Below are 15,704 nucleotides of genomic sequence, written 5' to 3' on the forward strand. Positions count from 1 at the left end.
ACACACACACACACACACACACACACACACACACACACACAGGCACAAATCTAAAAAGGAAAATATTGATGAATCTGACTTCATTAAATTAAAACTTCTGGACATCAATAGCACCAAATTAAGAACATAAGCCACAGACTAAATGCAGATATTTGTAATATATGTAACTGCCTAAAGATTAGTATCCAAAATACGTAAATAATATTTTAAGATCAATAAAAATATATATAAACAATCCACTTAAAAGACAGGCAGGGCTTTCCTGGTGGCGCAGTAGTTGAGAATCCACCTGCCAATGCAGGGGACACAGGTTCGCTCCCTAGTCAAGGAAGATACCACATGCCACGAAGCAACTAAGCCCGCGCGCCACAACTACTGAGCCTGCGCTCTAGAGCCCGCGAGCCACAACTACTGAGCCTGCATGCCACAACTACTGAAGCCCGCACTCCTAGAGCCTGTGCTCTGCAACAAGAGAAGCCACCACAATGAGAAGCCCACGCACCACAACGAAGAGTAGCCCCCCATCGCCGCAACTAGAGAAAGCCCACATGCAGCAATGAAGACCCAATGCAGCCAAAAACAAATAAAATTTTTTTTAAAAAAGAGTATAAAAAAATTAATTAATTAAACAAGAATCCTGGCCTTAATACTGACAGCCTAGCAACGGAGTTTAGAAACACACATAATCTTACATAAGGTAGAAAGATTTACTTGCCATAAGAGAAATAAAGATGAATTGCGATTAAAAAACAAACAAACAAAACTTACTTTGCATAGATTCTTGCCTATCTATTCCTTCTGTGAGTCAGACCTAGAATATAGATACTCTGGTACCTCATCTCTTCAAGGGCAAGTAGCTATATATAGTAACAAGACTGGTTCTTATGACCTCTAAAAATCAGTCTCCTCATTTTATACCTTCCGTGTACACTGTGTCCTACAGGGCATGCGCCATTTGAGTTAATAGAAATTCCCAATGTTAATCCCAATTCTCAGAACTTAGTGCTGCTGATCTAAAAGAAAGGGAAATGCCAAAAGTGACACACCAAAAGAAAACAATTCTCTTCTCTAACTCTGCCATTGTTTTGCTATAGAAACTTGAGGAATTCACACTTTGGTTGACGGAAGGACTGAGGAAAGAATTGTTAATGAGCTTCGAAAGAACTTTCATGAATCTTTCAGCCAAGTACTACATAAAAGGCATCAATAATGCTCTAGATTAATAAGGCTTTTCACATCATTTTATGTGTAGCAGCTTCGTTAATGTAGGTAGAGGTATTTTTATTCTTTTTTTAAATTGAAAGAAAGTAAATTCCATAAATACTACATGTCATTAAACACTGTTTCAAATATTTTTCACAGAGCTAGTCCAGACACAGCCAGGTTTAGTGGATTCACTTCAAATTGATCATCAGATCCACTATTTGCATTTAAACACTCAACTAAACATTCAGGATTTGGGAAGCACCGAAAAGGGAGTCTAGAAAAAGTAAAGTGACCTTATGTTGATGAATCCAACTGTTCTCTCAGAATACCAATAAAAGAGTAGGAAGTTCAGGTTTACATGTTTATATCATCTTACATAAACCAGTCCCCAGTCCTCTGGCCATCAGTCCCCTCTCATGTCTTCAATACCTCTGAAAAGAATGTTTGTGACAAACTAAAGAAAAAAGACCTCTTTGCGTGTCCTAGCCATTCAAGCCAGTAAACATCCCTGGTACACAGATGTGTTTTTTTTAAATGACAACTTTAATGAGATATAATTCACAAACTATAAAATTCACCCTTATAGGTGAATAAATCCGTCATTTTTTGGTATATATACAGAGTTGTGTAACCATCACCACTAACTAATTTTAGAACATTTTCATCACCCCAAAAGGAAACCCCAGGCCTGCTGATTAATTAAATTGAAGGTAATACCAGATCTTTTAAAAAGCAGCCTACCATTCCAATAAAATGTCCAACTAACCTAGTCTTCTCTAACTTACTACCTTATATCAAGGTCTTCAGCTTAGTCTGAAAATAGCAAGATTTGCAGAAGGCAAAAACAAAAGAGCTTAAAAAACAAAAGCTAAAAGAATCAAGAATGTAATGTTTCTAGTAAGAAAATGCTCAAAAACTGATGGGGATATGCTCAAAAGCCAACTTGACAGGGCTCTCAGTGACAAAGACTAGAACAACTGAGCCAAAAAAATAAATGAATATAGTATTGGGATTATAACCAAAAGAATAAAATAAATACCTAAAATTTCATACTGACATAAATAAATAACAGAATAAATAAATAATTGGGGGTGGGAAGGAATAGTGCTTCTTTACAGAATTCAAATTACTAAATGTGGGAGGAATAGGGACATTAAAAATCACCCTTATACAAGAACCACAGTAACAATTATTGCAGGCAAGAACAATTAATGGATGCTGAAATTAATGGACAAAAGTATGATGAGAACCAGAACATCTGCACAGTCTCAAAATGTCACTCCACAAGACACTTACGAATTACAAAGGGAAAGTCAGTTAACTTTACAGTAGAGAAACCTGGTACACACAATCTTAACCAAGTGGTCAAAGTTAATATACCAATAACTAGACTTATGAACATCATGTACTCCCTGATTTGATGCACTGAAAATGGTTCAACAGCTCTTCTGTAGTATTCTTGGGTGGAAAAATAAGGTGTTTCTCACTCTAATATAGGGAAGACATTAGGCAAACCTGTACTGAGCAACATTTTACAAAGTAACTAACCAGTGCTACCTTTAAAAGCTTCAAAATCATGAAAGACAAAGAAAGACAGGAACTGTCACAGGTAAATGCAATTTGTATCCTGGATTGGATCCTGGACCAAAAAAGGACATTAATGGGAAAACTGGCAAAATTCAAATAAGGTTTACAGAGTAATTATCAGCATGTAATGATGCTAATTTTCTGTAGCATTTTTGTAACTTTTCTTTAAGTAAATGTATTTCAAAATAAAAAGTTGGGTTTGTTTGTTTTTTTAATTGGGGTATAGTTGTTTTACAATGTTGTGTTAGTTTCTACTGTACAGAGAAGTGGAGTTCCCCGTGCTATATAGCAGGTTCTTAGTAGTTATCTATTTTATACATATTAGTATATATATGTCAATCCCAATCTCCCAGTTCATCCCACTCCCCACCCCCCGCTTTCCCCCCTTGGAAAAAGTTGGGACTTTAATGCAACATTTCTGGCCTGAGATATTACTGTTTCAACTCAGTTGTGAAAAATGCCTCACTTTTGGCTAGCTATTATAATCTTCCTATTAGGAGAGACTATCAAATAATGTCAGATTCACAATCTCAAATCCCAACTCTTACAGTGCATACTGAATTGCAGAAGACACAGCGAGAAAACAAGTCCATGATGAAAAACACACTTGCTAAAAACCGCACGGCACGCTGTTAACAAAGAGATATGCCTTTAAAAAAAAAAAAGAACATTCTGATCATAAAGCGATGGCCCACAGCACAGCTAAAACAACATGAAACATAAAATGTCAAGAACTGGACAAAACCAGTCAACACGTGATAAGGTCATGACTTGATGAATTTCTGCGGTGTTCAATTTTTACAAGCCTGGTGAGAAAGGTTTGCTATTAGCTAAAGCTTGGATTGGTTCTGGTACATACCCTGATTTCAAGTCAGTTATCCTCAAACAGTTTGTAGCATCCAGTCCCACTTTCCCATTGCGGACCACGCTAGATATGAATGGGGAGAGCATTGGAGAAATTCGGTTCAAGGCCACTTCCGGAGACATTTTAACTTGACTTGCAAATCACCACTGAAAGGAGAAGGAAAGAATGATGATCAGAATATCCAAAGGAACGAGATATAACAAGCTTCCTGGAAACTAGCACAGCACACAGAAGTGTCTCTTGCATGATACCTTATTTCCTGTCTTAGAGCAGCCTCTTCAAATGACCCCCTGGAAGAACCTATCTCCCTACTGCTCACCTACTCGGGACGCAGACTTTTCAGGAGCAGCAGCAACCCCTGAAATCCAATTTCCTCCCCCTTTCCAAAGCCAATTTCTACGTTGCCTCACTGTACTTAAAAGCTGTCCCACTCTATCTTACAATTGGCAGGTCCTACTTTAGTTGAAGCCTCAAGAAGTCTTCACTGACAATCCTCTTCCGCATCACACAAAACGCACACACCACTAGGTTAGGAATCCCTCCCTCTGTGTCCCCACAAAGAGTAAGAACGTGATTGATAAAACTACGTAAAATTCTAGAAGAAGCATATCCTACTTGTAATTGTTACTTACTAGAAATTATTTACTTCTGCTATACCTCCCTTAATTACTTCCCCTCCACAGTGTATTATAATTACCTGCTTAGTGATCTCTCCCCTGCAGAACTGTCTTTTTTTTTTTTAATAAATTTATTTAGGCTGCGTTGGGTCTTGGTTGCTGCGTCCGGGCTTTCTCTAGTGGCGGGGAGAGGGGGCTACCCTTTGTTGTGGTGCAGGGGATTCTCATTGCAGTGGTTTCGCTTATTGCGGAGCATGGGCTCTAGAGTGCAGGCTCTGTAGTTGTGGTGCACGGGCTTAGTTGCTCCGCAGCATGTGGGATCTTCCTGGACCAGGGCTTGAACCCATGTCCCCTGCATTGGCAGGAGGATTCTTAACCACTGCGCCATTAGGGAATTCACCTGCAAAACTATCTTGAATCCCTAGTGTTTAACAAAAGTACCTGGCACACACTAAGCACCCAATAAACATCTTTTACTAACTATGTGAATAAGGAGACAAAAGCTAGAGAAATGTTTAGGTATGAAGAGAAGACATTATGCCCTCAAAAAATCTGGTAGAAGATAGCATATCTGAGATGTGGCAAAAATCTACTTAACAATTAAATCATGAAAGCACACACCTATCCAGATATTAAGCAGCACAAATTAACATGGATCTAAAAGTTTTTGACTTTAAGGCACTAAGAAGTTCTTAGACTTGAAAATACAAAAGTAAAACCAATAAATCATATCTAAATTACTTGGAAACCCACGGGGCTGGAGGAGGGAGTACCTGAATTCCTCTTAATAGATTTCTAAATGAAAGCCTCCACTTTCAGAGGTGAATAAGTCAATTTAAATGATCATTTTCTTCCTCGATCTGAAAGGATAATCCCACATCAAAAGCAAATTAATTTCCTGCAAGTTACAATTACAGGTAAATGATGTTCTCGTTCTAGTTTTCATATATTATGCCATATGAGGCTTTACAGCTCCCTGCTAAACGTTGAAAACTAGTACCTGTTTTAATCACTTCAGAGTAGTAATAAAGCGCAGGACTGCAGTAATCTTTCAAAAAATAGTAACACTGTGACCCTACATAGTGATGACACCCAGAAGTACCTCTGAAGCAGAAAAAGCTTTATACTTTAGTACTCAAATCATCCTTTCTGCAAATATAAAACGACCTCCTCTTCTGACCACTTAACAGATGATCTTCCTCCACCATTCCAATATTTCATCACAAAATAAGAATAAACATCTAATGCACTGTATTCAGTCATCAAAATCATGTATATTTTCATAACGCTTTATCACTTATAAAGAGCTTCCATATACATTAGTGCAGTGGACCTTCACAACTCTAGACAGTAAGGCATATATTAGAATTCCCATTTTACAGATGATACGGATAACTTTTATAATTTGTCTTTTAATAGTATACTAGACCATATTATCACTTTGAAGTCTATTTTTTTCCTATTCTGCAACATTTCCACTTTTATTTCTACCCACTGATGTCACAGTTCTTGAAAGGATGCTTATCTAGATCATATGCAAAACAGAAATACTCATCTTGGAAAAAGCAAAAGGACCTTACCTACATTACAAAATTATTCTTCCATGTATTTCCCCACAATACCTATTATTATTTGACCTCTCATTTCTATGAAAAAGGGAAACAGAAGCAACACATTCTGAAAATCTACTGAGTATCAAGCACTATATTATACACCTCTATCTGTAATTCTACCTTGTTCTCTGATTAACATTACTGTTCCCATTTCACAGATAAGAAAACTAACACTCGGCAAGACTAAGTAACTTGTTCAAAGTCACAAACCTGGCAAGCAGAGGATCGGAATTCAAATTCAGATCTCTCTCAAAGTCCACTATACTCATCTTCTTCTCAAATAAACATAACTTCAATCACCAAAGAGAAAAGCATCACAGTGAATTTATGTTTCTTTTAACACATACATCTAGCAAAATGAACAAAAAGTCATGAATTTAAACTAATGGTTGCTTGACAACTAGAAAAAATTAGACTACTCTTGGCCTACTGCTGAAGCTGGCCTGAGTGATTCATTAGGCAAATGCTAAAGGGAACAAACCTGCTCCAGAAACCAAACTATACTTCAGGTGACAACACCCCATCCAATTCAGCAACTCTCATGACCTTAGAATGACACCTGAAGGAATGAATTTGTCTTTGTTTCCAGAACAGCCATAATACTATCTTTTGACAGTGCAAGATTTCATGCAGCATTAAAATGTTTCAACCGTAGCTGTTGTGACTTCTCTGAGGGAAAAAAAAAAAAAACCTGACTCCAAAATCAGAGGTCACCAAACAGCCAAAAATGATGGCTCTTTGGCTTTTGAGCCAGGGACACGGATGAGAGATCACCCCCAAGTAGTAGCTTTTACACATCAAAGCACAATAATAGATCCCAGATAGTCAAAATTTTACGGTGGCCAGCCTCCCTTGAATGCTAGTTGTGCATTTTCTACTTCCTGATTTTGACATATAACATACACAAGGAAAATGCAGAAATACAATTTTTACAGGGGTCTGCTGCCTCAAGATAGGGTCACCTGAGGTCCTCTGATGGGTAGTCTGGGGAATACAAAGACGTCCAAAGCATCGCCTAGTTTCTTGCAATTAAGATGGGATGACAAACACGGAAATATGTGCCCAGCTAACGTCATGGAACGGAAAGGGGTGGCGTCCTGCTGCGTCACGTCGACGTCATACAGCGCACGAGGGAAGTTACACTGGGGAAGCAATTTCTCCAAGGGGCAAAATTCAAGAAAAACAAGTCGGCTCAAACCCAAAGAATGACCACCCCGCTCTAAAAGGGAACAACTAAAAGGGGACGCCCTTCCTTCCCCCAAATTGTATGATTCCCTCATCAGGCGGGAAGGAGGGAGTCTGAGCTTATTCAGGGACCAGGGGGCGGGCTAAGTGTGGGGAGAGCAGCCTCTGGCCTTGGGGGCTCGTTCTTGAGGGGACGAGCGTCATGGGGATGAGCAGGGCATCTTTGGAACAGGGGCCTTCTCTATAGGAAGAGAAGGCGAGCCCTGGGCATATTTAAACCACGGTCCTCAGCGCCACCTGTGCGACTCGGGATCCAACCTCCCCGCACCAGCCCCAGTCCAGGTACCTGGAACTTAGTCCGATCGGTAACCGGCGACTACGTGGGGGTACAGGTTACCCGAGCGCGCCCCCGACCGACGCACCAACCTGCGCGCGCACCGCGGGCCAGATGCGTGCGCGTCCCCGGACGTCCCGCCCCGCCCCGTCCCCTCTGCGGCCCAGGAGCCGGGCGGCGTGCGCGTCCCCGGCCGCGGCAGGCCGGGCGCTCGGAAGGGCGTCCCTGCAGTGCCTGAAAGTTCCTTCCTCCGCGCCTGCCTCGTGCGCGGCTAGCTGCGCGGAGCGTGGAACGATTAGGAGGGCTGTGTAACGAGATGCTGTGCAGGGAGACAATTCCTGGGAGAACTGGGGGCAGTAGGTGGGCGGGGTTATTTCGGGCATCCAGGTGGGCGACCCTCGTGGGCGTCCGGAAGGCCCGCGTCGTTAGGGAGCGTGGGAGCTGGGTCTCTGGTTACGGTGTCGGGCAAAGGTTAAAGGGCAGTCTCCAGGTGGGAGAGCGCCGACTTTGCGCAATGGCCGCGTCTGGGAAGCCCGGGAGGCAGTGGCAGGAGAAGGTGGCGGCGGCGGCGGCGGTGGTGGTGGTGGGCTCCTGCATGACCGACCTGGTCAGGTTAGTCCGGGGCCCTCACGCAGAGTCTGCGGCTGGAGCGAAGGGCGGACTGCGCTCTCGCTTCTCACTGCTTTGGCACTGGGGCTTTGGGGATGTTGACTTGTGGTGTGAGCTCCAGGTTTCCCCAGCCCGCAGCGTGCCTCGATAGGGTAGAAGAGGCACGGTTTGAGTTTGTATACGGAACTGCTAGATGAGGGAACGGAAAGGCCGGGCTGTAGGGAAAGCTCTAGTGAAAGCTCTAGTGTAACTAGTAGCGCCTCCAAAGACCTGCTCCTGTTTTCTTGACCAGGCTGCTGAACTCTCCTCTGGCTAGCCGAGTGACTTTGGCCACGTCATTTTACCCCCGAGAATGTGCCCGCCTCACAGCGTTGTTTTGAAAACTGAATGAACTAAAGTGTTTTGAGCTATAATATTATCCAGATTGGGTATTATTCGTGTGAACGTGTATAAAATGAGTGGAGCAGAGGTCAGAATTTTAGGCGGTCATCTTTCACCGTATTGATTGTTGGCTTTCCCACATTTCATCTTTACCGCATACTTTTCACTATTAGAGTAACCATAGGTTACCTATGGCAAACCAAGTGTGAGTCAAAATAAAAACCCGTAAAGCACAATATTTACAACGATTTTTAAAAAGTGATCAAATAAAATATGCTAGATGAAAATAGTTGAGTTAGGTCAGTGAGATTGGATGAAGAGATCTTCCCAATTTATCTTTTTTTTTAATGAAAATGGCTTTTTTGATTGTAAAAGCAATGTTTATTATAAAGAAAAAAAAACATATCCCAAGAAATCCTACCATTCAGGTTGCTTCAGTTTAATTTTTTGGTGAGTGGCATTTTAGATATAATGCTATTTTTATATTATAAAAATAAAAAATGATCATACTACAGTAAGACTTTATCTGTCCTTCAACCTTGCTTTTCCAAAGGATAGCCGAGAACCTGGAAATATTAAATAAAAAGGCCTTGGGACAATCAGAATAAGTCACCAAATCCCTGCACTAAACCACCTGTGTTTTACTTAGAAAATAGTTTTAGGGCCTTCACATAACCAACTTAATCTTACATTGCTTAAAATGTTTATAAACTAGGTTATCACATTTCCAGACCAAGATTAGAAAGGTGGAAATTAGAAAGGGGGAGAGACTGCAAGGGGCAGGTATAGTAATCACCAAAAACTTGGAAGTGAGGAGAGTGTATCAACAAACAACAAAAGAGTTTTAAATGCCAAGAGCCTGGGGGAATTCCCTGGCGGTCCAGTGTTTTAGGACTATTCGCTTCCACTGATGCGGGCCCAGGTTCAGTCCTTGATCAGGGAACTAAGATCCCACAGGTGTGCAAGTGTGGCCAAAAAAAAAAAAAAAAAACAAAACACCAAGAGCCTTTTTTTTTCCGCAAATATTTGAGCTACACTGTGCCAAGATAGATGTGCTTCCTTTAGTGACAGAACATAAAGTCCAATCTAGTTCTGGACATTTGGTGAAGAGGCCTACACATCTTTCTCTAGAGCTAGAGTCAGCAAACCTTTCTTCAAAGAGCCAGATAGTAATTATTTTAGGCTTTCTGGGCCACATTTGGTCTAGGTCACATATTCTTTTTTATTTTATTTTCTTAACAGGTACAGAATGTGAAAACTATGCCTTACAAAATCAGCCTGCAGGCCATAGTTTGCTGACTGCTGTCTAGAGCATCACTGTCTGACAGCTCCCTATAGTAATTGATGTTATTAGCGATGACTGTTTTCAAGAAAAGGGAATATGGTTATCGTTAAATTTTATATAAAAATGGGGCACATGTTTTATTTTAGAAATAGTTCCATCAAATATACTTAAAATTTAGTTACATAAAGGAATAAACCTTCCGATATCTAAAATAATTCATTCCTTAGAAAATTCATCTAGCTAAAATTTTACCATAATTCTATACGTGAAGTATAGAAGAGAAAGAAAGCTAAATAATTTTCCCATGCACCCTACCTTAATAAGAATGCCAGGGTTAGAATTCAGAGCCACCTTCTTGTTAAACTAAGTCAGAGCTTTCTGTGAAGCTTGACCATCACACATTAACGATAATTATAGTACTTTCTAAGATGAATACTCTTCAAACTTTGGGGAGGGCAGGGTCTCAAATGCCCATGTTAGCGTCTGTCAGGATTTAAAAGCTTATTTCAGAGCTAGAGGAATTTAGAGATTATTTATAATCTCTAAATCTCTTCAGTTTATAGATGAGTAAAGTGAGGTCCAGGTTATCCATTGTGGATAACCTTTCTTTTTTTTTTTTATAATAAATTTATTTTATTTATTTATTTTTGGCTGCATTGGGTCTTTGTCGCTGTGCAGGTTTTCTCTAGTTGGGGTGAGCAGGGGCTACTCTTTGTAGCGGTGCGCGGGCTTCTCATTGCAGTGGCTTCTCTTGTTGTGGAGCACGGGCTCTAGGCATGTGGGCTTCATTAGTTGTGGCTCGCGGGCTCTAGAGCACAGGCTCAGTAGTTGTGGCTCACAGGCTTAGTTGCTCCGTGGCATGTGGGATCTTCCCGGACCAGGGCTCAAACCTGTGTCCCCTGCATTGGCAGGCGGATTCTTAACCACTGCGCCACCAGGGAAGTCCCTGGACAACCTTTCTAATTTCTCTTCTCTTGCCATTTTCTTTCCTTTATAAGATATCCAGGTTTCTACACTTCACATGAGTCACTATTAAAACTTTTATTCCCCTATAGATTCTCTCCCACGACTTTGCTAACAAACTTTTCATGACTTCTTTTCTGATTACTTCTGCCTCTGAAGATCTTTACAAAATACCTGAGTATAGGATTTTTATTTAAGAGCCTGCTTCTATGATAAACTTGGGTCCAACTTCACTGGTTATGGTACATATCATGATTGTATTATTTTTCTATTGCTTCTGTAACAAATTACCACAAACTTAATGGCTTAAACAATACAAATTTAATACTTATAATTCTGCAAGTCAGAAGTCTGACACAAGTCTCACTGGGCTAAAATCAAGTTGTAGGACTGCGTTCCTTTCTGGAGGCTCCAAAGGAAATCTTTTTCTTGCCTTTTCTAGCTTCTAGAGGCTGCTCACATTCTAGCTCATGGCCTCTTCCTCCATGTTCAAAGCCAGCAATGGCATAACTCTGACACTCACTCTTCTGCCTCCCTCTTCTACATTTTAAGAACCCTTGTGATTTCATTGCGCCCAACTGGATAATTCAGGATAATCTCGTTATTTTAAGGTATCTTATTAGCAGCCTTTATTCCCCCCTTGCCATGTAACATTACGTATTCACAAGTTCTGGGGATTAGGATGTGAACATCTTTGAGGCAGGGTTGGTCTGGGGGTGGGGCGTAATTCTGCATACCACAGTGATTAAAGTCAAAAAATCTTACAATACTTAGAGCTTAGAGAATCACTGAAGCCTAGCAGTCCATCCTCCACATTTTACAGAGAGGTTAAATGACTCACCCCAAATCATACAGCCAGTTAGTGGGAACCCAGGTTTCTCATTCTTTTTTTTTGTCCTTCGGTATGCAGGCCTGTCACTGTTGTGGCCTCTCCTGTTTGCGGAGCACAGGCTCCGGATGTGCAGGCTCAGCGGCCATGGCTCACAGGCCCAGCCGCTCCACGGCATGTGGGATCTTCCCGGACCGGGGCACGAACCCGTGTCCCCTGCATTGGCAGGCGGACTCTCAACCACTGTGCCACCAGGGAAGCCCCTCAACCTTTATCTTTCCATTATATCATTGTACCTCTAACTCTGGCTCATATTTATTGCCCTTTTCATGTACAATTCATTTAAGGGCATATAGTCTGTGCATTCATTAAGTGTTTACTTTGTAAGCTGGCAAGGAATAACAACTTTATAATGTTCAAGGAATAACAACTTTATAATGTTCAGGTCTAAAGATAGTATCGTCATTACTGAAATAAAACTACTTCAGTAACTTAGCCCTCTTGGATGGCATCCAAGTCCAACTCACTTTATATATTACATTACTGTGTGCCAGACACTGCTAATTCAATCAATGAGCAACCTTTTTCATTTCTAATTTCAGTCCACTATGAATAGTAAGCTCTATGTACTAATAACTTTTAAAAATCATTAGCTCATCCAACATGACAAACAATGAACATTATTTAATACCCACCTGTATTTATCATTATCCACATTGCAGAGATAAGAGAAATCAAGTCTGTTCTTGTGGAAAATTAAGTCAAAGTTCCTCCAAAGACAGATTCCCATGAGAACCTAACAACAGATGAAACTTTTTAGACGTTAGGCTCATAGACCTTGGTTAATCATGCTTTCACTAATCTTTATTTCTTATGACATGTGTCACCCATTTTAAAAATTATTCAGCAAATATTTATTGATTTTGTACCATGTGCCTCTGGACTTCCCAAGGTGCAGAGGATACAGCAATGAAAAACACAGCAAAAAATCCTTGCCTCATGGAGCTTACATTCTAGTGGAAGAGACAGTATCAGTTAGAAATAAGTAAAATACATTCTCTGTTAGATAAATGCTGAGGAGGAGGATAAAGCATGAAAGGGGGATGAAAGTAGTAATTTTAGATCATTGGCCACAGCAAGCCTCACTGAGAAGGTGATTTGAGTAAAGACCTAAAGGAAGAATGGAAGCAAGCCATACAGAGAACCAGAAGAAGAGCATATGCAAAGGCCCTGAGGCAGGAGCAGACCTCTTATTATCAGTGAACTACAAGGAGTCCAGTGTAGCTGAAGAAGAAAATAAGGGAGAGGGGAGGGCAATTGATGGTTAAAGGACATTGGGTCCTACCCTGGGTGAAATGAAAGGCCAGTGGAGGGTTTGAGCAGACAAGTGACATAATATGACCCACAAGGGCACAAACAGGGAGACCAGGTCAGAGTTAATTACAGTAATCCAGGCAAGAAATGATGGTAGCTTGAAAACAGTGCAAGTGGGGAGAAGTGGGCATTTTCTGATTATATTTTGAGGGTAGAGCTGACAGGATTTGCTGAGGAGTACGAGATAGGTCAAGAATTACCCCAAGTTCTATGCCCTCTGCAAGTGGAAGGGGAAGTTGATGTGTGCTGAGATGTAGAAGATTGTGACAGAGCAAGTTGCGTAGGGAGAGGGCAGTATCAGGAGCTCAGGCTGGACGTGTGAGATTTGAGATGCCTGTTAGACATCCAGCTGAAGGGGTCAAGAAGACAGTTAGATATATGAGTTTGGAGTTCAGAGGAGAGATCTAGCTGGAGATATGAATTTGAGAGTCATCAGTGTATAGATGGTATTTAAAGCCATGAGACAGGATGAGATCACTGAGGTCTGCGCTCTGAGGGCACTCCAACGTTGAGAGGATCCATTTTACATAATTTATCTCTTGTCTTCCATCTCTCTGTACCCCTAAAACTTGTTTTGAGACAAGCTTAATACAAACCCATGTTTACATTTCCATGGCAATAGACTATGATGTCAACTAAAACCCTGTGTTATCCTTTTACATGCTCCAATTAAAAGTGATGGCTGGAGAGGTAAGGCTCATGTTCAACCAAGCATCTAAATTTAATCCTTGGCAAGTCAGGAAATGATTGCTTAATTCTCAAAAGATTTTAATTGGAAGGTGGCATAAGTGAATTTAGAAGCTTTTCGATCCAAAGTGGATGAAATGTTGGACCTAGATTACTTAAAAAAAAAAAAAAAAGGCCAAAATTTTATACTGTACCTAGAAAAGGTTACATGTGTTTGACATATTACGGTACCCTCTAACCTGCCTTCCACCAGAAGCTTCTTGACTTGTCAAATTTAGAACAGAAAAATCTCTTTGCAGTTACTTTTTCAGGAAAGTAAAAGCCAGAGGAATGTTGGTCCAAGAAGTATCGTGCGTTCCCAATAGTAGAATCCTTCAGTATTCTTTCTGCCCCTTAAATTGGTCTTCAAAGTTGCTTATCAGTTACCAATCAATCTTTAAATTAATGTTTCATTAAACATGTTTCTGTCAACTGAATTCCCTAAATTCAAATGAAATCATTCATGGGGAATTTGCTAATTTTGGTCCCTTCAAAGAAAATATATGTTAAAAGGTAAATTACGTATGACAAAGAAAGAGCACCTATTGTTTGGTATTACTAAGCAGTCCCTTTTGCAATCCATTACTTGGCCAGCTCTTCGTACCCTAGTATCTGCATTCTAGGGAGAGCAAGGTGAAGTGGGCTTTTGTGATGAACGTTGCTCCAGTATTTTGATTACTTGTACGTAATACTGAAATACTGAGAGCGTGCTAAGTGCTAGGGATACTGCAATTAGTATAACATGGTCATTGCTCTTGAGGAATTTATAGTCCAAAGAAGGCAGACGCAAAGATAGATCATTGTAGTATGGTGTGCTAAGTACCTGCAGATTCTGTGGAAGAACAGGGGAAAGTTCCTGGATAAGATGCCTCCTGAGCCAAGTCTTGAAAAATAAGCAGGTGCTAATCCAGGGGAAAAAAAAGAAGAAGAATTAGATAGACCTAGAGGGCATTATGCTAAGTGGAATAAGTCAGACAAATCCTGTTTGAGATCACTTATATGTGGGATCTTAAAAAAAATGTATTTCATTTAAAAACTAAGCTCATAGATACAAAGAACAGATGGGTGGTTGCCAGAAGTAGGGGTGGGGGTGAGTGAAACAGGTAGGGGATCAAAAGGAACAAACTCCCAGTTATAAAATAAATAGGTGACAGGGATGTAATGTACAACAGCGTGACTATAGTTAACAATACAGTATTGCTAAGAGAGTAGATTTTTAAAGTTTTCATTTAAAAAAATTGAGAGAAAGTTGATTGTCAAAGAAAGTAGCATAGAATGATTTAAAGACCATGGCAGTGGAATCCTAAGTCCAGAATTCAGATTTAGGCTCATCTGCCTAACAGCTGTGTACATTTTGATAAGCCATTACTTTTTTGAGTTCTCACTTCCTTCCTAAGACAGAAATGATGATAATGCCTATCCTGACCCGTCTTACAAATGTATTGTGAAGCTCAAATACAATATAATCAGTTCTTGATTATTCGTGATGATGGGAATGTGAAAGAAGCATGAGCACTAAAAACCAAACATAGTAGGTAAATTAACGTTTTTAATAACTGATTCCAGAATACATTATTTTTGTGTGCTGATTTAGCCTTCTGATCATATTTTGCTTACAATAAAATTAATTCCATTTATAGTTCTTTTACCTACACCAGCGGATGGCAGGAAGAACTAGCCTAGAGATAATTACAATGTGGTGACAGGAGTCATTTTGAAATTTAAAATTTACTATAATTAACTGGCAAAATAGAAAATAAAATCTTGGTTTATAGTTATTTGACACTGTCATACTTTGCTTGTCTTCTTCAATGAATTAAAACATTTTTCATCAGGAACTTTGATAAATGTCTCAGCAATTCTTTCTGCTCCTTTCTTTCTGCATCCTGATTGTCCCACATACCTTTATGCCATCCTATAGTTGTCCAGTCCCCACTCGCTAATCCCCCATACACATACATATATGTATTTCTCCTGCCCTCTCCTCTTGCACCTTGTAGTTCCAAAATTAGCTCATTCAGCACCTCCCTATCCAAGCTTTTACTCTTTCTCCAGAACTTTTCTCAGCTGGGAGTAAGGAGGAAAATATATATATATATATATATATATATATATAATTATTCAAAAAGA

The 15,704-nt window shown here is 40.2% G+C and overlaps 2 protein-coding genes across 10 annotated transcripts in view; one reads left to right on the forward strand and one right to left on the reverse strand.

Moving 5' to 3' along the window:
* The window catches only part of BABAM2 (BRISC and BRCA1 A complex member 2), a 440,694-nt gene extending 433,146 nt beyond the window's left edge, over window positions 1-7,548 (reverse strand). For 5 of the 8 annotated variants that reach the window (XR_003005855.1, XM_024764435.1, XM_024764441.1 and 2 more), the window contains exons 1-2: window positions 7,420-7,548; window positions 3,653-3,804 (exon numbers count right to left, since the gene is read on the reverse strand). Coding sequence is in view for 7 of the 8 variants with exons in the window: in XM_024764435.1 (XP_024620203.1) it covers window positions 3,653-3,780 (128 nt within the window). In the remaining variant the exon portion in view is untranslated. Of the gene's footprint in view, window positions 1-3,652; window positions 3,805-4,355; window positions 4,483-6,821; window positions 6,945-7,419 lie in introns of those variants that run through there. The other 3 variants (XM_024764436.1, XM_024764437.1, XM_024764438.1) reach the window with 3 other exon arrangements.
* Window positions 7,549-7,805: 257 nt separating this feature from the next.
* The window catches only part of RBKS (ribokinase), a 75,139-nt gene continuing 67,240 nt past the window's right edge, over window positions 7,806-15,704 (forward strand). Inside the window, exon 1 of one of the 2 annotated variants that reach the window (XM_024764556.1) lies at window positions 7,806-8,019. In XM_024764556.1, the coding sequence (XP_024620324.1) occupies window positions 7,922-8,019 (98 nt within the window). In that variant the 5' untranslated portion in view covers window positions 7,806-7,921. The remainder of the gene's footprint in view (window positions 8,020-15,704) is intronic. The other variant, XM_024764555.1, reaches the window with a different exon arrangement.

Source organism: Neophocaena asiaeorientalis, unplaced genomic scaffold, assembly GCF_003031525.2.
Source record: "Neophocaena asiaeorientalis asiaeorientalis breed wild unplaced genomic scaffold, Neophocaena_asiaeorientalis_V1.1 scaffold345, whole genome shotgun sequence".
Taxonomy (NCBI): domain Eukaryota; kingdom Metazoa; phylum Chordata; class Mammalia; order Artiodactyla; family Phocoenidae; genus Neophocaena; species Neophocaena asiaeorientalis.